Source organism: Agaricus bisporus (assembly GCF_000300575.1).
Source record: "Agaricus bisporus var. bisporus H97 unplaced genomic scaffold AGABI2scaffold_3, whole genome shotgun sequence".
Classification (NCBI taxonomy): Eukaryota; Fungi; Basidiomycota; class Agaricomycetes; order Agaricales; family Agaricaceae; genus Agaricus; species Agaricus bisporus.
This window is the reverse complement of record NW_006267366.1, coordinates 1,854,338-1,875,637: the sequence shown is the minus strand read 5'-3', so window position 1 is coordinate 1,875,637 and position 21,300 is coordinate 1,854,338. Positions and strand designations below refer to the sequence as shown.

The window sequence follows — 21,300 nt, the reverse complement described above, 5'->3', positions numbered from 1 at the left end:
TCTTCATCCGAAACTTCGTACCGAGCACGATGTTCACACTGCAGCGACTGTCAGACCAACCATGGCATGAGATCTATGATAACGTTCACACTTCGTCCTTCAGAATTTTGGGGTCCGACGTGACCTGAGCTGGATGATCCAACACGATTCCATCTGATATTTCTATAGGTTTTGCCTCGGTTTCCTGGCGCACATCACTCTTCTTCTGAATGGCATCGGCAATAATTGGTTTTAGAAAAGCGTTCACGGTTTCTTAGTCCTGTCACCAAACTTCTCGAATAAAGGCCAGACTATTTCGAGGCGTTCACGGAGAGCAACACCTTCGAAAGCTTCAAGAAATGCTCTAGAAAATTCGTTAACGCTCCACGTTTCAGGTGTCTGGATGTTTCTAGTAACATAAGAGGTGTTGACGGAGTACAGAAGTCCAGCATGTAGGCTATCCACGCGATGACCGAAGAGAAACTCGGTAGCCGAATCAAGGGTGAAACGAGACATAAGATCGTGGAAGTCAACTGGATGGCCTTCACCAAAACAGGACTTGAGCTGCTGAATACAGTCTCGGCATGGTGATCAAACATTTGGAAGTCACTGATTCTGTCTCGCACAAACGCTGGACTAGTCCAACCGACGCTTGTAATCGTACAACCCATCAGGGACACTGAAGGTCCTGTAAGAACTACTTGCACCGGGCCTATGATGTTGGGTTTTGTACAATAAAGTCCCTAGTGACGCATCTGAGTTTCTTCCTCGAGCTACTGCAATGTGAGATCGATGTTAGTAGTAGTTCAGATTTGAAAGAGATGAGAAATTCAGCGTGATGAGATCTATCAAGCAAAGGGTGATAATTGACGTGATCAAGACATAAAGTACTTCGTTTCATACATGATAAGCGAACCGTCTTGCCCGATATCTTCATGTCAATCACTCTCAGCTACGCCTTTGATCCCAAGTTCCTGTGCTATGATAACAGCAGCCTTCTCTCCAATTGCAATCGCAGTATTGTAGGTATTGGCAGTCACGTTTCCGGGAATGATACTCATATCTGCAAAATTGGGTAAGTGAAAGGTTGATATGCGATAATCGGACAGCACGCACCCGCAACTTTCAATCCTTCGACTCCATAAACGTTGAGACGGTCATCAACGACACCTGCCTGTGTACGAGGCTTCATCGCACATGTGCCGGCCTAGAGAGCATACATATCAGCATTTCAAGGATCATACATCAGCACATACAGAGTGAAAAGTAGAAGACACTACAATCTCTGTCAGTCAAGGGGTTTGAGTGAGTATATAGAAGGACAATTACCCATCTGTTTGACGTATTCATCTATCGCCCTGTCGTCTGCCTCAGTGTACTTGATCTTAGGACCATCAATTGGGACAGGTCGATTCGAGGCTTTAGCGGCTGCCTCACTCCCCTCGGGGAACTTGGGATGACCAGAAACAAGCTCTCCTCGATAGGCGGGCATGCGGCGCGCAAGTTCACGAGTGTGCTTGTAGGCCCATCGCAAGACGTGAAGATCTGCTTCCCTAAAAGCTATGTATCAGCGACCTCCAGCTCTTCGGGCGGCAGGCGCTTACTCGTGCAAATAGCAAGGATCATAATCGAGGACTGCATACGGATTAACGCCAGAGGTGATGTGTGTGTGACCAGTGGACATGGGGCAAGCCTGATTACAATTCCGGTCAACGTAGATCAATCCCGTAGTATGGTGTAACCTACTGAAATAAAAGAGATATTGAAAAACTTCTGGCGAGGAACGATGGGAGTGGGCCCCATATACCTGATGTGGTTAACAGTCAGATATGCTCCCTCCATAGGCTCGACACCTACCCAGCAATAATCAACATCAACATAATTGGTTTGTCAGGGACATTCGCAAAATAATCGTTCCATCGTTTAGTGAACGATGGTCCAATCATCTTCAAATCGTCGACTGTTGGACGAATACGAATCGCGGCGTCCACACCACTGTATGGAACAAAACATGAGAATCTACCCTTCTTCATGAATGCAAAATGGACTGACTTGTGGGCAAGAAGACCCTGTCCCGTTTGAGACCATTGATCGACAAATGCTGTTCAGAATCAGAGAAAGAATACGATGAATGAACTATCACGGACGCTTGACCTCAGCTTCATTGCCCCACCAGATGTCATCCAAAGTATCTCCATAGTCTGCTGCAAAGTAGTGTGGGAATATGCCATTATGATCTGCAAGTCCTGTCAGTAGAGACCATCACTAGAGGAATGTTAAAACAGACCCATGAGGTGTTCACCGACACCAGGAAGGTCAACGATCTGCTGAATATCATTCTTAGACAAAATGCTTGTGGAACCTATTCCAGATCTATTGAATGAATCAGCGAATGCCGCACTACAGGCGTCGCTTTCTTCACCTTTCCAAAATAGCAGGCGACCCAAAGGCCCCGGCACAGAGGACGACCAAACGTGAGGCATGTGCAACCGAAGGAGATTGCAAGGCACGAACGTGATCACCCTCATCATCCACGTATTCAACACCAACTGCGCGTTTCCCACTGGGTGAGGTCAGATACAGAGCAACATCGAATTTCAACCATGGTACTCACTCGAAGATGACACGGACAACGCGCTTCCTAACCTGCACATCCAAATTCTTGTGCGTGTCAAGAATCGGGTAAATGTAGGCGGACGCCGTATCCGACCGCTTCCCAGTCTTTCCATCGATGAACCTAATGCACTATTAGACATAGTAACCAGCCATAACGGATCACTGTCAACTAGCCTTGCTAATCGCTAACGTAGTTTCAAAGTAAGTATTAGTGCTGGCGCTGATAATGATGAACCTACACCATAGCCATCGCAAGCATACAAAGCATTCAAATCATCAATTTGTCCGCGCTCTTGGTCAAACGATTCGGTGACTCCAAGCCATTCGTTGGCAAGATTGTGGTCCCCCTTGGCGAAGGATACTTTGATGGGACCTGCTTTTCCATGAGCGTCGTTCGTAGATACACCCTGATAAGTTTCGGCCTACGAGCAGTCAGCGACCCGAGGGCGGCTTCTCTACATATTCAAGTGCGTACCTTTCTCAGCAGCGGGATCAAACTTTTCGAGCCCCAGCCCTTGTTTCCATATACGGTCTCCCAATCATCGTAATCAGAAGCAGCCGCACGACAGTAAGCCATAACTATAAAGGCAGCCGGTTATAATGAGGATATCAGGGCAGAGCAGTGGGCGCACAATTGACGTTGGAGCCACCACCAAGGCATCGCCCGGTTACGGTAGAAGCTACGCGACCATCCAGCTTCGGGTTCGCTTTCGGTACATACGGGGTGAATGTTTCCCCGCAGCGTCCAAGAGCAGAGAGAAAACGCGCTGGTTGTTCATGATCGTGGTTATTCCTGGAGTGAGGTCCAGCTTCGAGAACCTGATAAAAACATCATCATATATACTGGCCGCAAGGAATTTAATTTCGTACCAAGATTTTCAGAGCTGGGTCTGCCACGGCCAGCCGTCCCGCGATAATGCAAGCCACAGCTCCCCCTATCCGAATATATATAAATCAATTTAAACAGGCAAAAGCAAGAAGCGAGGGAAATGCACCTCCAGCAAAGATGATATCATAGGTTTTCGTTGCTTCAGCCATGAGGTAGATGGACAAGGAGAAGATAAATCCATCCTTTTATATCCGGGATTGACAAAAAGTGCTAACGAAATGTCAACAACGCTCTACAAATATGGAGAGTGGGGTGAAACAGCGGTGAAACTCTTTTGTAATCCATCCAGTACCCGTTATTCAGATCTCGGGCACTTCATCGGTCTATGAGTCATCCAGCGTCATCTCGATGAGATACACAACCTTTCTGCATTAAATGCCGAGCTGGTGAAATGGCCAATACTACACACGCATGCGGACCTGACGCTGCAGTTGACTTTGCGGTAAGTTTGATCGCTATGTGCATCTCGGAACAAGCTCGGCAGCGCCGGGAGTTACCTACACGGCCGATGATTCTATTGAGTTCAACTTGAGTTGACGGACCTTTGTGTTGAACGCGCGTTCGGGCCGAGCTACTATAGGGTTGGCAGACAGATCATCATGGCGAATAGCAGACGTTCCCACAAATTATATAAGCAATCACATGCCTCAAAGGTAATACTTCGCCACCAGGAACACCCTCGCGTGTGCGCAAAAGCTACTGGATGGCATTCCATAGCATTTAGAAACACAGAATATCTTCTAAACTCTATTTTTTGAAACCCTGCCGCTGTTATTCTAGTTTATTGAAACACAGGCACTCTGAATAAAAATAACTAATTAACGGTGATATAAAAATAGTAAGGGACCGTACGGGATGGTCGATGGATACTAAACCCGATTAGATACCATCAATTTCCCAAGCCGGAGCACAGATGCCTTGCTTCAACGACAACGGCAACGATGACTTTCTCTTTTCTTTTTCGAATCACGATTTATTATGCGATGCTCGAAGACAATCCGCGGTACTTATATTAAGGCTGGCATACTAATAAATAACATCAAAGACCATAAAGAAGGATGATAGGCGAAGTGATATGATAAGAGATAAGATAGCTCAGTATTCACGTATGTAGTCACATTGATCACTGAGGCCTTGTAAGTATGCGCTTACAGCATATATACTAGTCGGTGACAGAATATCATAAGATATTCTGTTATGTCCCTTTTAGTGTAACGGTTACTTGGCCGGCTAGGGTGACCTGCTTACAGGCCTGAGGCCTGAGGTATGACCTAAGGTGTGGGGATATAAGTACTTCGCCATTCTAGGCCGACAAAGAAATATATAGTAGAGAATAAGAAATTATAGTTTATGAATTGCATAATTGGAGAAGTCTGAATGCAAGACGGAAAGACTCGAATGTATGTGCATAGAAGAGAATGAAAATAAGATAAAAATAGGATAGTTGTCCAGAAAAGGCAATAAGCAGTTCATACCATCAATACGGGGGTCGAAGACTCGAAGCACCTCAATATCATGGAAATAAAAGTGAGTATTTCCCATTTTGAATCTATATCAGCTTCTTTTTTTTGGGGGGGGGGGGGAGGCTGAGGACGTTTCGGTGAGAACTACCTGCACTGGGTCTATGGTATTGGGTTATTGTGCTGTGCAGTCCATAGCGACGCATCTGAGTTTCTTCCTCGAGCTACTACAATGTGAGATAGATGTTAATAACTGAAGTTCGAGCTTTAAAAGTTGAGAAATTCCGGGTGATGAGAAATATAAAGCAAAGGGTGACAATTGTCATGATCAAGACATAAAGGACCCCGTCTCATATATGATAAAGTGAATCGTCTCGCCCGCTATCTTCATGTCAATCGCTCTCGGCTACGCCTTTGATCCCAAGTTCCTGCGCTATGATAACAGCAGCCTTCTCTCCAATTGCAATCGCAGTATTGTAAGTGTTGGCAGTCACGTTTCCGGGAATGATGCTCATATCTGCAAAATCTGGTAAGTGAAAACGTTAATATGCAATTCTCGGACAGCACGTACCCGCAACTTTCAAACCCTCGACTCCATAAACGTTGAGACGGTCATCAACAACGCCTCCCTGTTCACGAGGCTTCATCGCACAAGTGCCGGCCTAGAGAACATACATATCAGCATTTCAAGGATCATACATCGTTACATACAGAGTGAAAAGTAGAAGACCCTACGATTTCTGTCAGTCAAGGGGTTCGTGTGAGTATATAGAAGGACAATTACCCGTCTGTTTGACGTATTCATCTATCGCCCTGTCGTCTGCCTCAGTGTACTTGATCTTGGGACCATCAATAGGGACAGGCCGATTCGGAGCTTTACCTGCTGCCTCACTCCCCTCGGGGAACTTGGGATGACTAGAAACAAGCTCTCCTCGATAGGCGGGCATGCGTCGCGCAAGTTCACGAGTGTGCTTGTAGGCCCATCGCAAGACGTGAAGATCTGCTTCCCTAGAATCTATGCATCAGCGAGCTCCAGCTCTTCTAGCATAATGCGCTTACTCGTGCAAATAGCAGGGATCGTAATCGAGGACTGCATATGGGTTAACGCCGGAGGTGATGTGTGTGTAACCCTTGGACATGGGGCAAGCCTGGCGACAATCCCGGTCAACGTAGATCAATATCGAAGTGCGCTGTAACCTACTGTAATAGAAGTTGTATTGAAAAACTTCTGGCGAGGACCGGTGGGAGGGGGTCCCATATACCTAATGTGGTTGGCAGTCAGATATGCTCCCTCTATAGCCTTAAAACCTACCCAGCAACAATTACCATCATCATGATTGGTTTGTCAGGGGCATTCGCAAAATAATCGTTCCATCGTTTAGTGAATGACGGTCCAATTGTCTTCAAGTCGTCGACTGTAGGACGAATACGAATCCCTGCGTCCACACCACTGTATAGTATCAAAACATGAAAATCCAACCTTCTTCATGAATGCAGAATGGACTGACTTATGGGCAAGAAGACCTTGTCCCGTTTGAGACCATTGATCGACAAATGCTGTTCAGAATCAGAGAAAGAATAGGACGAATGAACTATCACAGACGCTTGACTTCAGCTTCGGTGCCCTGCCAGATGTCATCTAAAGTATCTCCATAGTCTGCCGCAAAGTAATTTGGGATGATGTTATAATGATCTGCAGGTTCTGTCAGTAGAGGTCATCGCAATAAAGGAATGTTAAAACAGACCCATGAGGTGTTCACCGACGCCAGGAAGATCAACGATCTGCTGAACATCATTCTTAGACAAAATACTTGTGGAACCGATCCCAGATCTATTGAATGAATCAGCGAATGCCGCACTACAGGCGTCGCTTTCTTCACCTTTCCAAAATAGCAGGCGACCCAAAGGCCCCGGCACAGAGGACGACCAAACGTGAGGCATGTGCAACCGAGGGAGACTGCAAGGCATGAATGTGATCACCCTCATCGTCCACATATTCAACACCGACGGCGCGTTTCCCTCTGGGTGAGGTCAGATATAGAGCAACATCGAATTTCAACCATGGTACTCACTCGAAGATGACACGGACAACGCGCTTCCTAACCTGCACATCCAAATTCTTGTGCGTGTCAAGAATCGGGTAAATGTAGGCGGACGCCGTATCCGACCGCTTCCCAGTCTTTCCATCGATGAACCTAATGCACTATTAGACATAGTAACCAGCCATAACGGATCACTGTCAACTAGCCTTGCTAATCGCTAACGTAGTTTCAAAGTAAGTATTAGTGCTGGCGCTGATAATGATGAACCTACACCATAGCCATCGCAAGCATACAAAGCATTCATATCATCAATTTGTCCTCGGTCTTGGTCAAACGATTCGGTGACTCCAAGCCATTCGTTGGCAATGTTATGGTCCCCCTTGGCGAAGGATACTTTGATGGGACCTGCTTTTCCATGAGTGTCGTTCGTAGATACACCCTGGTAAGTTTCGGCCTACGAGCAGTCAGCGACCCGAGGGCGGCTTCTCTACATATTCAAGTGCGTACCTTTCTCAGCAGCGGGATCAAACTTTTCGAGCCCCAGCCCTTGTTTCCATATACGGTCTCCCAATCATCGTAATCAGAGGCAGCCGCACGACAATAATTCATAACTAAAAAGGCAGCTATTATGATGAGAATCTAGGGGTAAAGCAGTGGGCGCACCATTGACGTTGGAGCCGCCACCAAGGCATCGCCCGGTAACGGTCGAAACTACGCGACCATCCAGCTTCGGGTTCGCTTTCGGTACATACGGGGTGAATGTTTCCCCGCAGCGTCCAAGGGCAGAGAAAAAACGCGCTGGTTGTTCATGATCGTGGTTATTCCTGGAGTGAGGTCCAGCTTCGAGAACCTGATAAAAACATCAACATATATACTGGCCGTAAGGAATTTAATTTCGTACCAAGATTTTCAGAGCTGGGTCTGCCACGGCCAGCCGTCCCGCGATAATGCAAGCCGCAGCTCCCCCTAGTATTCGAATATATATCAATCAACTGAACAGGCAAAGGCAAGAAGCGAGGGAAATGCACCTCCAGCAAAGATAATATCATAGGTTTTCGTTGCTTCAGCCATGAGGTAGGTGGACAAGGAGACATGGAAGATAGTCCCGCGTTTTATATTCGGTATTGACAAAGAGGGGGTCAGGTTGAACGAAACGCCAAGAACACTCTACACATCTGGAGCATGGGGTGAAACTCTTCTATAGTATCCAGTACCCCGCAGTAAGGCCGTCCCTCGGAGTCTCGGATAGCTAAAACACTTCACCGATCTATGAGTCATCTCGATGAGATACAATCTACGTATACCGGTGTTTGTCTTTCTGCATTGAGCGCCGAGCTGGTGAAGTGGTCAATGCAAGTGTTGGCATCAATTTCTTATGGTAAAATGTTGCGGAAGGAGACACATCGTCTACCGTTTTCGGTCTCGGGTGGAGGAGGATAAAGAACCAGTAGATCATAGGGGTTCCATGGAACCACTCTTCATGGCTTTCCTCAATATTATGACGCGGAAGCCTCTTTCAGGTCTTTTGAGTGTACGCGAAAGTGTAGACAACGTCGTTAAAGAGCCGAGTATTTCCATATCGTGCAATGCGAGAGGCCGCGGCTTGGATATAGAGGTGTATATGTAAGAGTTTAGGCAATATGTTTGAAGTATCTTGACGCTGAAGGTACGAAGTCCATGGAGGGATATTCTTTTAGGACTTGTTCGGCCGTCATGGTTTCGAACGCCACATTTCGTTCTCACGGGTTCACCGACAGGGGTTGAGTGTTCGGTTAGGGCTCCAGCGATCCCGAAAGTTAGCTGCACCTGCTGCACCTCCGCCCCGACATCCCCATTTGAACGAGATGCAGAAAGATGCCTATGTCTGCCTATTATCATCCTCTTCGTCCCTCTACAAAGTCAGTGATGACAGGATGCCTTGCCTCCCTGCTCCTCCACTACTGAATGTCAACCCATGTATGCGACGCAGCCTTACATTCAACCGCTTCAACAACGCCTAGGACAGCATTGCCAAAGTACGAAGCTTACTACTCTTATCTTGCACGTAAGCCTCGCGTTCCCTTCCATTTGTTCCCCAAAAAGAGTAATTGTATCTTGTAGAAGACTTTCTATGCCAGCTGCAAATAGCTTTCAAGTCATTGAGCGTCGAGATTATTCACTCACCACTATCAGCCGAATCCTCTTCCTTCACCACCTCTCCAATAGATCTTCCAACGTCGCGAAATAGAACACATTCGAAAGAAAACGCTGGGGGAGTACAGCCTCATACACAGCGAGCAGGGGGGTTAATGGCGAGAAGAACGGTGGCGATATTTGATTAAGCACTTTCCATTTTAGGCTACGCATCGAGTTAAAAATATCCTCCATAATCCATAATGCCTACAATACAATCTGTGCTTGAGCGAATGTAAAAGACCAAGTGTCCGGAATCACAAATGTAATGCCTGCTTAAACGTCTCCCATCGCGATGGCGCAGGAGGCATGTAAATTTCCCATCTATATTTCCAATCATCATTTAGATCTGAATAAGATCTAAGACAATTAACTCACCTGACAATCAAATCTCCCCTTTTCTTCGTTTTAGGAATAGGCATTCCAGCATCCGGAATAACCGTCGTCCCCGTAACATTCGCGTCCGTTTTGAAATCCACCTCAAACTTGTATTCCTTTCCGTCAAGACTTTGAACATGAACCGTACCAACCTCCTTCTTCAAACTCTCAACCCAAGGCAATCGGACATCCAAAGCCAAATCCTCCTTCATCCTCACAAATCTCTCATGTTTCGCCTCCTCAATAATGAAAACAATGTCCTGCCTCGTCCCGTTTTTTAATTCATGACCTGCTGCTTTGAATATGACCTGTGTTCCATGAAGTGTTCCAGGAGGAATAGTGACGTCCAATGTAACAGATTTACGTTTGCCGTCAAGTTTGCACCGAACGATTTTGAAACGCATTTTCTTGCCGCGAAACAATTGTTGAAGGGTTAATTGAATTGTATACGTCCACTGTTTCGTAAGACCAACAGATCGTGCTAGAGGGCAGTCGAACTCCGGTATCAAGGTTCGGTCACTGCGTTCACCATCTTCCTTGATCGCCTTTGAAGAATCCTTGGTATGACTAGATTTCGATAATTTTTGCCTCCTCTCGACTTCGGAAGGTGTCGTTGAGGATGAAGATCCCTCATCCGAAATGGATGTTGCAGGCAATATAATGTCGGCATCGCAGTGTTTGAGTTCGACACCTAATACGTCAGAAAGCGTGATTTCAGGGATGTCGTCTTCATGCGTAGAGACTTCAGAAGAAGCGAAAGAGGTAAACAAAAGCGTGGTAGCACCCGGAACACGAGGGGGTTGTTCTTTGCTACCTCCGACATCGTGTTCGCGTAAGTCATCTGTAGACCCTGTTGTAACCGAAGTGCGACTTGAAGTAGGACTAAACGTGTCAAAATCCGCGCCGCTTTTACGAGAGGATGTCCTGGAACTGCTGGATGATCTCGAAGAAGTAGAAGAACCAGAGGAGGAAGCCTGAGAAGAAAAAGACGATAGAGACGGAAGGGGGATCGAGGAAGATGAACTCGGAGAGGACGTATATGAAGACATAGACGACGGTGTTGCAGCCGCTTTTGCTAGCGAATCTTTTTCTTCTTTACGTACACCACTGCGGTGGCGTTTATGAGGTTCCTCCACGTTTTCATCATAGCCTTTATTTGAATGAATTATTGTAGTAGCGGTCTTATTGTCCGATTGTATTGTTTTGGGATTAGAAGATTGACGACTGTTGTCAGGTAAGGATTTAGAAGACGATGCTGAGTTATGAGTTTCACGGGAGGAAGAAGGCTTCGAAGGAGATGGCATGGACGATGATTGCCTCTTTGCATCGCGGCGACGTTCGTGAAGGATTGCTCGATAAGCAGAGTTAATCTATAATTCGATTGAGTCAACCCAATCAAAGCGTATCATCAAACAAAAAGGAACAGGAACTTACCTCTTTGAATTTCCTCGTCGCCGTTTCTTGGTCATCTAGTTTCCTATCCGGATGCCACTGCTTCGCCTACATGCAGTACAACGACCAAAAAAAAACAATACATCCAAAATAAGAATTTGTTCCATGCTTCCAAATTAGAAAACAAAGGAACCCACGAACCATTGTCTTATAAGCCATCCTAATCTCCTCTTCCGTCGCCGTACACGACACTTGCAAAACATCATAAGAACTCATACTTTTCCAGTAAGTTGAGTGGAATTTGGAAAATAAAAGGGAGGAAAACTTGAAAAGTCGCGTCAAAGTATAAACAAAGAGCTGAGAGCGAGTCGCTGGCGACTACTACAGCAGGAAGAAAGAGAGGGGACAATAAGAGTAAAAGGCCGTTCCGAACATGAATTTATGGGTTGTCGGGACAAGGCGCTGTTGGCATCAACCACGAGGCAGTCGATCCTTCTCATTAAACACCCTATGCCTAGGGTCACGGTCAAACCTGTTTGTTTTGAGTAAGCCGCCTCTGGCCGCCTAAGTAGTGGGGAACAGCCACACTGACTCGGACCCGGCGTGTATGCCTCGAGGCTCAAGGAATCCACAAAGGAGCAGAGGTGTGACAATCGTTATCGTACATCGTGGACTTGGTTATGCAGTGTCGAGCTAAGTCATATGAAACGATAATCAGAGCTAGTGAAGCTTAGAGCATCGTCATCTACTCTGCATAGCCTTCAACGACGTCAATGCATCTACATTGCTGTTGAATTCCTCATTTTAACCACACACCTGTTATGTGCATTGAACATGGAAAAAAACCGGCGTAATAGCGCATCAACACTGCATCAGAAAATTCAGAGCTTAAGTCATCAATGCATGCTGCAAAGCCTGAGAAGCGTCAAATTGCATTCTCCCTTACGGAGGTGAACGCCAATCTATTCCGATCTACTAATTAATGGTCAGACGACAGGTACTAGGTTTCTGTAACGAGATATACAATGTCAAAAATAAGTAAAAACGATGTTAGGGACCATAGATTCGAAGGGAATATCTACATAACGTGTCACACTAGTCCACTTCCAGCCATCTTCACCGTATCAGTAACAGCTCTTAGCACCTCACCCCAAAATCGCCCCAATAGTCCAGCTTCCATTCCACCCAACCGCCGTCGGACTAGTTCCGCGTTCGTCACAGCTGCAGATCCGGCTGAAGTTCCTCGTGATGTCATCGCCCTTCTCCGCCTCCTAACCAAGAAGCTTACTAGCGGTAACACCACGAATATAAGAAATACGGTAGCTATTCGACTTGTCTTAAGGTAGGGTTGGATCGCAGCCTTGACTAGCGAATAGGTACTCAGACGGGTGACAGCAGTGGATTGAGCAACTGGCGAGACACGAGGATGAACGGAGGATTGTGTTCGAGAAGTGCTAGAAGATGATGCTGTGCGTGACTTTCGGGATCGCGAGATAGATGGACGGGCATGCCCATTCTGGAATGTCGACAAATGAGGCCTATGTGATCGGCTGACAGCGCGAGCTGTCGCGTCGCTTTTAGAAGAGTCGGAGGAAGAGCGGGAACGGGAGCGTATTCCCGCTAGACCGTTTGGACGATTTGATGGTACTACTGTGTGAGTTGATGCCGTCGAGAGCGATGAGGAAGAGGATGTCGAGGGTGCAGGTGAATGAGGACGTGGGGTTGAGGAACCAAACCCATCGGGAACGGCTGACTGCGAAGCAGCATCAGAAGATCGAGCTTGAAGAATGCTAAGACGCGATTTTAAGTGCTGAAAAGTACGTTGTCAATGAACGATATGACAGAAATGACGATTGCAGCATACATCGCGTGTTTTCGGTGAAAGCTCACTCTCATATTCAAGAAATTCAAGAGCATATTCCCACTGCTGCAGCTTTGGCAGCACATGCAAACAATATAAGTCGAGTATTTTGCTGTAGCCACTTTCGTGCTCCGATTCACCATCCATCGCCATGATTGCCGGATCTCTGCGAGCTAACCAGTCCTCGATCATAACTCGGCCAAAGTCAGGGCACTCCACCTTGAGGCTAGCAAGTACGAGGGTGGCCAAAACCTGAGAAGGAAGGTATGCAGGACTAGGGCTAGAAATCACGGAATCCGTAGGTGTAAATAGTGAAAGAGAGCGTTTGTAGAGGTTTGAAATGAGAACATGAGGGGTCTCCGACAGGCTGGACCTTAACGGGTCCGGAAGAGCAGACTGTTCAGTCTGCGAGGGATTTGAAGCATAGACAGTTGATTCCAGAGTAATACGAAGGATATCCCACTTTCGACGATCATCCGCGAATGAATCACAGACCGACGTTAACGGAGGATGTAGGTTGGCAAAGGCGGCTTCCAACAATGTGTATGTTAGCCGCGTGTCCCTGTGTAGGAATGCTCGTGTTGCACGGTTATATATCGGACGCATTGTGGCTGTTGTGCCAGATGACATTGGCGGTGGCTGTAGAGATGGCAGAGTAGAAGGTTTGTGGGCGCCAGGAGGGATGACCATGGCCTTTAGAGACACATGAGTTGAGTGTGTGACGGTGGCCGTCGTCGTAGGCATTGGTGGATGGGAGTGAGAGCACAAGAGCAGGTTCAATTCACATTTACTTCACCCGGCTATCGTATTCACATGTTACCGATCAATGAATTATGTCAGCACACCACTCATTCTGGTATCATCCTCCTGGTCAGTGGCAGAGGCCTTCTGACGACTGACGACTGCTGTTTGAGGACAGGATTTTGCTGGTGTTACTGTTCACTAACTTCACTTAGCGAACCCTCAACTCTTTGCCAGGGGTTGTCAGGCGACGCTGTGCACGCCCCCATTGGTGAGTATCTCCTATTACAGTTCTTTCCTAATGAGGACACGAGCCGTTTTTACTGCCAGGATCGAATGGTTCAAAAAAGAATCCATGTTTTACACAGGTGTCGTACGTTTGAACGCCGCCCCGAAGAACATGACGACCTCAAGGGCTTCGCGGAGTTCCTCGAGCGCAACCTACCGCGTTCGTCACTTAGCGCTTCCCACACTAGTAAGAGCTAACAAGGGATCAAACACAGTCCCACGCCACTGCTCGTCCACCGTGGATATCCATGATCATGATCCGGTGGATGGACACGCCATCCATATGTTGACAACACTGGTACTGTCCCACAACACGTTGACCTATCGTCTCATGATCTAATCCGATTAGTATAATTAATGATCTCAGATGTTCAAGTCTTCTTGATGTTATCATTCTCAAAGCTCACGTCGTGCAGTGGAAGTAGTTGAAAGTCCGAATTGCTTCTCGTTCTTCTTGATTATAAAACGACGATTCCATTTTCCACGTCGCCTTGTCCGCCTCCTTCATGGTTGAATCAGCCAAAACATACGATATCATCTTTGCTGGAGGTGCGTCTCCTTCGCTACTTGCCGTTCGACAGGTGTATATGAATATGTATAGGGGGAGCTGTAGCTTGCATTATCGCGGCACGGTTGGCCGTGGCAGACCCAAGTCTGAAAATCTTGGTACGAAAATCCATTTCATTTGACCGAGTACATATGTTGATATGCTTATCAGGTTCTCGAAGCTGGACCCCATTCCAGGAATAACCAGGATCATGAACAGCCAGCTCGTTATTACCCAACACTTGTGCGCTGCGGGGAAACATTCACCCCACACGTACCGAAAGCGAATCCGAAACTCAATGGTCGCTTAGCCTCCACCGTAACCGGGCGATGCCTTGGTGGCGGCTCCACCGTCAATTGTGCGCCCATAACTTTGTCCTTGTATGCTTATCTTGATAGACTGCCTTTTTAGTCACGGTCTACTGTCGTGCGGCTGCCTCTGATTACGATGATTGGGAGGCCGTATATGGGAACAAGGGTTGGGGATCGAAGAGTTTGATCCCGCTACTCAGGAAGGTACGCATGTAAGCTTGTAGAGAAACCGCCAGTGGCTAACTATCCATAGGCCGAAACTTACCAGGGCGTAACTACAAATGACACTCACGGGAAAGCAGGTCCCCTCAAAGTATCCTTCGCCAAGGCGGACCACAACCTCGCCAACGAATGGCTTGGAGTCACCGCAGCGTTTGACCAAGACCGCGGACAAATCGATGACCTCAACGCTTTGTATGCCTGCGATGGATATGGGGTAGGTTCATATCTTAGCGCCAGCTCTTCCACTCACTTTGAAGCTTTATTAGCGATGGGCAAGGCTAGTCGACAGTGAACCTTTATGGCTGGTTATCATATTTAATCATGATTTAGGTTCATCAATGGAAAGACTGGGAAGCGGTCGGATACGGCGTCCGCCTACATTTACCCGATTCTTGACACGCACAAGAATTTGGATGTGCAGGTTAGGAAACGTGTTGTCCGCGTCATCTTCGAGTGAGCACTATGGTTGAAACTCGATGTCGCTCTGTATACTGATTGCCACCAGAGGGAAACGCGCTGTGGGTGTTGAATACGTGGATGACGAGGGTGATCACGCGCATGCCTTGCAATCTCCCTCGGTTGCTCGTGCCTCACGTTTGGTTGTTCTCTGTGCCGGGGCCTTTGGGTCGCCTGCTATACTGGAAAGGTGAAGAAAGCGACGCCTGAAGTGCGGCATTCGCTGATTCATTTAATAGATCTGGGATCGGTTCCACGAATATTTTGTCTAAGAATGATGTTCAGCAGATCGTTGATCTTCCTGGCGTCGGTGAACACCTCATGGGTCTGTATTGACATTCCTCTACAGTGATGGTCTCTACTGACAAAACTTGTAGATCATAATGGCATATTCCCACATTACTTGGCGGCAGACTACGGAGATACTTTAGATGACATTTGGTGGGGCAGCGAAGCTGAGATAAAACGTCTGTGGATAATTCATTCACGCTATTTTGTAGCTGATCTTGAACAGCACTCGTTGATCGATGGTCTAAAACGGGACAGGGTCTTCTTGCCCACAAGTCAGTCCAGCTTGCATCCATGAAGAAGGGTAGATTCTCATGTTTTGTTCCATACAGCGGTATGGACGCGGGAATTCGTCTTCGTCCAACCGTCGACGACTTGAAGGAAATCGGACCGTCGTTCACTAAACGATGGAATGAATATTTTGCGAATGCGCCTGACAAACCAATCATGTTGATGGCGATTATCACTGGGTAAGTATCAAGTCTATGAAGGAGCATATCCAACTGATAACCGCACCAGGCATCTTGGAGCGGCTCCCACCGTTCCTCGCCAGAAGCTTTATAATGTCTGTTCCTACACAGTAGGTGAAACATCTTTCGATATTGATCTACGTTGACCGGGATTATTGCCAGGCTTACCCCATGTCTAAGGGTTATGCACACATTACCTCTGGCGTTAATCCGTATGCAGTCCTCGATTATGATCCTTGCTATTTGCACGAGTAAGCACCTGCCGCCTGAAGAGCTGGCACTCACTGAAACATGTATTCCAGGGAAGCAGATCTTCATGTCTTGCGATGGGCGTACAAGCACTCTCGTGAAATTGCGCGCCGCATGCCCGCCTATCGAGGAGAGCTCGTTACTAGTCATCCCAAGTTCCCCGAGGGAAGTGAAGCAGCCGCTAAGGCCTCGAACCGGCCTGTCCCTATCGATGCTCCCAAAATCAAGTACACCGAGGCGGACGACAGGGCCATTGATGAACATGTCAAAAACATCAGTAATTGACCTTCTATATATCCACAAAGATTCCTTGACTAACATAAATTGTAGTGTCTTCTACTTGGCACTCTGTAAGTGCTGGTGGTAATGGTACAATCCTTCAATAGCTGATATATGTGTTCTATAGTGCGGGACTTGTGCAATGAAGCCTCGCGAACAGGGAGGCGTCGTTGACGACCGTCTCAACGTTTATGGAGTCGAGGGTTTGAAAGTTGCGGGTGCGTATTATCTGAGAATAGTCTATATAGATTTTTATTTACGAACCTTTGCAGATATGAGTATCATTCCAGGAAACGTGTCTGCGAATACCTACAATACTGCGATTGCGATTGGAGAGAAGGCTGCTGTTATCATAGCGCAAGAATTTGGGATCAAAGGTGTAGCTGAGAGCGATTGAGAGCGACGATCTTTTTTAATGTCCAATTTGGCGTGTTGTATGATACGAGGTGCTTTTTGTCTTGATATATCAAAAACGAGATAGTCGCTGTGTCTTTGTTAGACAAAGCCACAATTCTTAGCACACAACTTAGATCAATCTCGAAACGCACAAGTTGCAATGTAAGTTCCCTAAGCAAGAGATCAGGATGTATCACTAGGTGCTATGATTGAGATAGTTAACGTTAGCCCCTCTCGCTCAATGGCCATGGGTAGCCAAGTTACGCGCTTCTCCTTTCGAGGAAATCCTACGTCCAGATCGACCCATATTTGATGCCAGGCCCTCCCATTCGACTTTATTTTGCTCCAAAAATTCAACCAACATTTTGAGCCCAATAGATTGCATCGCCATTGGAAGCTTGAAACGACGATTATTTGTGGAGGTCTGTTGATCTATAGATTTAATTGATTGATTTTCCAAAAATATAGGACTGAAAATCAAAATACGAAAGAAGTGAGTGTCAACTTTCAAGCCCGCACAATTTTGAAATTTTGAGAACTAAATGTGGCGGGCTTCCGGCTCAAAACCGTGGCGCCCGAACATGCCCTAAAAGAATATCCCAATATCGATGATCCATAGACTCCAGATCAACAAGTGATCACTGAAACTGATCATGGGAGCAAAATCCTGGGCCTTGTGAGTACCTGTGAGTACCCTGTGGTACAAGGAAATTTCCACATCAATACAATCGCGCTATTCAACCGGAAACCCCTATGAGCCCCTATGACCTTACAATGTATATAGCTTCCCGATTTATTTTTAACATTTAAAGCCAATGATGGTCGATCGATTGATCGTTTGAAATTGATCCGGTCGGGTGTGAACGATTGCCGAATAGTGAATGTTCAGAAATGGTCACAGCGTTATGACCCTACCAAGTACTGACCAGGTACTGGATTTCAGAGGAGTTTCACCCCATTCTCCAGATGCGTAGAGTGTTCTTGGCATTTCGTTAAACCTGACCCCTCTTTGTTAGTCCCAAATATAAAAAGACGGAGGAATTATCTTCCACGTCTCCTCAGTGAACCTTGTCTGCCTACCGTATGGCTGAAGCAACGAAAACCTATGATATTATTTTTGCTGGAGGTGCATTTCCCTCGCTTCTTGCTTTTTCCCGTTCAATTGATTTATATATATTCGGATAGGGGGAGCTGTGGCTTGCATTATCGCGGGACGGCTAGCCGTGGCAGACCCAGCTCTGAAAATCTTGGTATGAATTTACATTTCTTACGGCCAGTGTATATGTTGATATGCCTATCAGGTTCTTGAAGCCGGACCCCACTCTAAGAATAACCCGGATCATGAACAGCCAGCACGTTGTCAACCGGCTATTGCGCGCGGCGGGGTAACATTCACCCCGTATGTACCGAAAGCGAACCCGAAGCTGAATGGCCGCTTAGCTTCTACCGTAACCGGGCGATGCCTTGGCGGTGGCTCCAACGTCAATTGTGCGCTTACTGCTCTGCCCATATATCCTCATCATAACGGGCTGCCTTTTAGTTGTGACTTACTGTCGTGCGGCTGCCTCTGATTACGATGATTGGGAGACCGTATATGGGAACAAGGGTTGGGGCTCGAAAAGTTTGATACCGCTGCTGAGAAAGGTACGCATTTGAGTATGTAGAGAAGCTGCCCTCGAGTCGCTGACTGCTCGTAGGCCGAAACTTATCAGGGCGTATCTACTAATGACACGCATGGAAAAGCAGGTCCCATCAAAATATCCTTCGCCAAGGGGGACCACAATCTTGCCAACGAATGGCTTGGAGTCACCGAATCGTTTGACCAAGACCGAGGACAAATTGATGATTTGAATGCTTTGAGTGCTTGCGATGGCTATGGTGTAGGTTCATCATTATCAGCGCCAGCACTTTTACTTACTTTGAAACTACGTTAGCGATGGGCAAGGCAAGTTGACAGTAAACACCTTAATCCTTACCATATCTAATGCCGCATTAGGTTCATCGATGGAAAGACTGGGAAGCGGTCGGATACGGCATCTGCCTACATTTACCCGATTCTTGACACCCACAAGAATTTGGATGTGCAAGTTAGGAAGCGTGTTGTCCGCGTCATCTTCGAGTGGGTACTATGGTTGAAACTCGATGTCGCTCTGTATACTGATTTCCACCAGAGGGAAACGCGCTGTGGGTGTTGAATACGTGGATGACGAGGGTGATCACGCACATGCCTTGCAATCTCCCTCGGTTGCACATGCCTCACGTTTGGTCGTCCTCTGTGCCGGGGCCTTTGGGTCGCCTGCTATTTTGGAAAGGTGAAGAAAGCGACGCCTGGTGTGTGGCATTCGCTGATTCAATCACTAGATCTGGGATTGGTTCCACAAGTATTTTGTCTAAGAATGATATTCAGCAGATCGTTGACCTTCCTGGCGTCGGTGAACACCTCATGGGTCTGTGTTAACATTCCTTTATTGTGATGGCCTCTACTGACAGAACCTGCAGATCATAATGGCATCATCCCAAACTACTTTGCGGCAGACTATGGAGATACTTTAGATGACATCTGGCAGGGCACCGAAGCTGAGGTCAAGCGTCCGTGATAGTTCACATATCCTATTCTTTCTCTGATTATGAACAGCATTTGTTGACCGATGGTCTCAAACGGGACAGGGCCTTATTGCCCACAAGTCAGTCCAGTTTGCATGCATGAAAGAGGTTGGATTTTCATGTTTTGATACTATGCAGTGGTGTGGACGCAGGGATTCGTATTCGTCCAACCGTCGACGATTTGAAGATGATTGGACCGTCATTCACTAAACGATGGAACGCTTACTTTGCGAATGCCCCTGACAAACCAATTATGTTGATGATGATTGTTGCTGGGTAGGTATCTAGCCTATGGAGGGAGCATATCTGACTCCTAACCACGTCAGGTATATGGGGCCCACTCCCGTCGTTCCTCGCCGGAAGGTTTTCAATACTGGTTTCATTTCAGTAGGTTACAGCACACTTTGGGATTGATCTACGTTGACCGGGATTGTAATCAGGCTTGTCCCATGTCCACGGGTTACACACACATCACCTCTGGCGTTAATCCGTATGCAGTCCTCGATTATGATCCTTGCTATTTGCACGAGTAAGCGCATGGCGCTAGGAGAGCTGGAGGTCGCTGATACATGGCTTTTAGGGAAGCAGATCTTCACGTCATGCGATGGGCCTACAAGCACTCTCGTGAGATTGCGCGCCGTATGCCCGCCTATCGAGGAGAGCTGGCTTCTAATCATCCCAAATTCCCTGAGGGAAGTGAGGCAGCCGCTAAAGCTCCGAATCGGCCTGTCCCAATTGATGGTCCTAAGATCAAGTACACTGAGGCGGACGACAAGGCTATTGATGAATACGTCAAACAGATGGGTAGTTGTCCTTCTATATACTCACTCAAACCCCTTGACTGACAGAAATCGTAGTGTCTTCTACTTTTCACTCTGTATGTGCTGATGTATGATCCTTGAAATGCTGATATGTATGTTCTCTAGGCCGGCACATGTGCAATGAAGCCTCGTATACAGGGAGGTGTCATTGACGACCGTCTCAACGTGTATGGAGTAGAGGGTTTGAAAGTTGCGGGTGCGTGCTGTCCGAGAATCGCATTTAAAGTTTCACTTACCAACCTTTGCAGATATGAGCATCATACCTGGAAACGTGACTGCCAACACCTACAATACTGCGATGGTAATTGGAGAGAAGGCTGCTGTTATCATAGCGCAGGAACTTGGGATCAAAGGCGTATCTGAGAGTGATTGACATGGCAAGACGATTTGCTTTATTATGTATGAGACGAGGTACTTTACGTCTTACAGTTATCACCCTTTGCTTGATATATCTCATGACGCGGACTCGAATCTCTCATCTCTTCCAAGTTCAAACTACAGTTACTACCATCGATCTCACATTGCAGCACCTCGAGGAAGATACTACGATGCGTTACTAGAAGGGACTACTGTGTACAGAACTCAACATCATACACCCCAGTGCAGGTAGCTCTTACCGGTCTTTCTGCGTCCATGATCGATTATCGATTGTACGATAGCGGGCGTCGATCGGTGCTGGCAAGGAACTAGTCCATTTGGTGCATCCTGCCTTAACCGACCGCCCAACTTCAGCTGTGTCTTTATGCCGGTTCAATGATGACAGAACTACTCCCAACCACGCGTCAGCCCGACCTGTCCTCGTAACCGGGCTTCGACGTATTGCTAAAATCGTCTCTCGT

At 47.0% G+C, this 21,300-nt stretch overlaps 7 protein-coding genes across 7 annotated transcripts; 4 read left to right on the top strand and 3 right to left on the bottom strand.

The window, feature by feature from the left end:
* Positions 1–813: 813 nt before the first annotated feature.
* AGABI2DRAFT_191450 (hypothetical protein) lies at positions 814–8,077 on the bottom strand. The gene is made up of 18 exons (XM_006459419.1): positions 8,015–8,077; positions 7,888–7,952; positions 7,650–7,836; positions 7,494–7,597; positions 7,258–7,440; positions 7,193–7,203; positions 7,017–7,139; positions 6,825–6,965; positions 6,690–6,775; positions 6,548–6,637; positions 6,453–6,501; positions 6,257–6,394; positions 6,146–6,206; positions 6,004–6,092; positions 5,729–5,952; positions 1,236–1,255; positions 1,096–1,186; positions 814–1,042 (listed from the first exon to the last, which is right to left on the bottom strand). Exons 1-18 carry the CDS (start codon positions 8,055–8,057, stop codon positions 918–920), a joined length of 1,830 nt encoding a protein of 609 aa, XP_006459482.1. The 5' UTR covers positions 8,058–8,077; the 3' UTR covers positions 814–917.
* Positions 8,078–8,466: 389 nt separating this feature from the next.
* On the top strand, positions 8,467–8,986 carry AGABI2DRAFT_116449 (hypothetical protein; the record flags this gene model as incomplete). Its single annotated transcript, XM_006459418.1, has 3 exons — positions 8,467–8,609; positions 8,661–8,688; positions 8,744–8,986. The coding sequence occupies 3 exons, from the start codon at positions 8,467–8,469 to the stop codon at positions 8,984–8,986; spliced, it is 414 nt and encodes a 137-aa protein (XP_006459481.1).
* Positions 8,987–9,532: 546 nt separating this feature from the next.
* Positions 9,533–9,979, bottom strand: AGABI2DRAFT_66759 (hypothetical protein; the record flags this gene model as incomplete). Its single annotated transcript, XM_006459417.1, has 1 exon — positions 9,533–9,979. A coding segment is annotated over one exon (447 nt), but the record flags the coding sequence as incomplete, so codon positions are not given.
* Positions 9,980–11,848: 1,869 nt separating this feature from the next.
* On the bottom strand, positions 11,849–13,555 carry AGABI2DRAFT_177411 (hypothetical protein). Its single transcript, XM_006459416.1, has 2 exons — positions 12,793–13,555; positions 11,849–12,738 (listed from the first exon to the last, which is right to left on the bottom strand). Exons 1-2 carry the CDS (start codon positions 13,531–13,533, stop codon positions 12,019–12,021), a joined length of 1,461 nt encoding a protein of 486 aa, XP_006459479.1. The 5' UTR covers positions 13,534–13,555; the 3' UTR covers positions 11,849–12,018.
* Positions 13,556–13,643: 88 nt separating this feature from the next.
* AGABI2DRAFT_191447 (hypothetical protein) lies at positions 13,644–14,139 on the top strand (the record flags this gene model as incomplete). The annotated part of the gene is made up of 3 exons (XM_006459415.1): positions 13,644–13,801; positions 13,861–13,978; positions 14,034–14,139. Coding segments are annotated over exons 2-3 (216 nt in total), but the record flags the coding sequence as incomplete, so codon positions are not given.
* Positions 14,140–14,316: 177 nt separating this feature from the next.
* Positions 14,317–17,228, top strand: AGABI2DRAFT_191444 (hypothetical protein). Its single transcript, XM_006459414.1, has 18 exons — positions 14,317–14,367; positions 14,420–14,484; positions 14,537–14,723; positions 14,777–14,880; positions 14,930–15,112; positions 15,165–15,175; positions 15,229–15,351; positions 15,404–15,544; positions 15,594–15,679; positions 15,732–15,821; positions 15,869–15,917; positions 15,975–16,112; positions 16,162–16,222; positions 16,275–16,363; positions 16,415–16,638; positions 16,692–16,711; positions 16,768–16,858; positions 16,913–17,228. Exons 1-18 carry the CDS (start codon positions 14,325–14,327, stop codon positions 17,035–17,037), a joined length of 1,830 nt encoding a protein of 609 aa, XP_006459477.1. The 5' UTR covers positions 14,317–14,324; the 3' UTR covers positions 17,038–17,228.
* Positions 17,229–19,994: 2,766 nt separating this feature from the next.
* On the top strand, positions 19,995–20,838 carry AGABI2DRAFT_191441 (hypothetical protein). The gene is made up of 6 exons (XM_006459413.1): positions 19,995–20,027; positions 20,081–20,169; positions 20,221–20,444; positions 20,498–20,517; positions 20,567–20,657; positions 20,710–20,838. The coding sequence occupies exons 2-6, from the start codon at positions 20,090–20,092 to the stop codon at positions 20,832–20,834; spliced, it is 540 nt and encodes a 179-aa protein (XP_006459476.1). The 5' UTR covers positions 19,995–20,027; positions 20,081–20,089; the 3' UTR covers positions 20,835–20,838.
* The last annotated feature ends 462 nt before the right edge of the window (positions 20,839–21,300 follow it).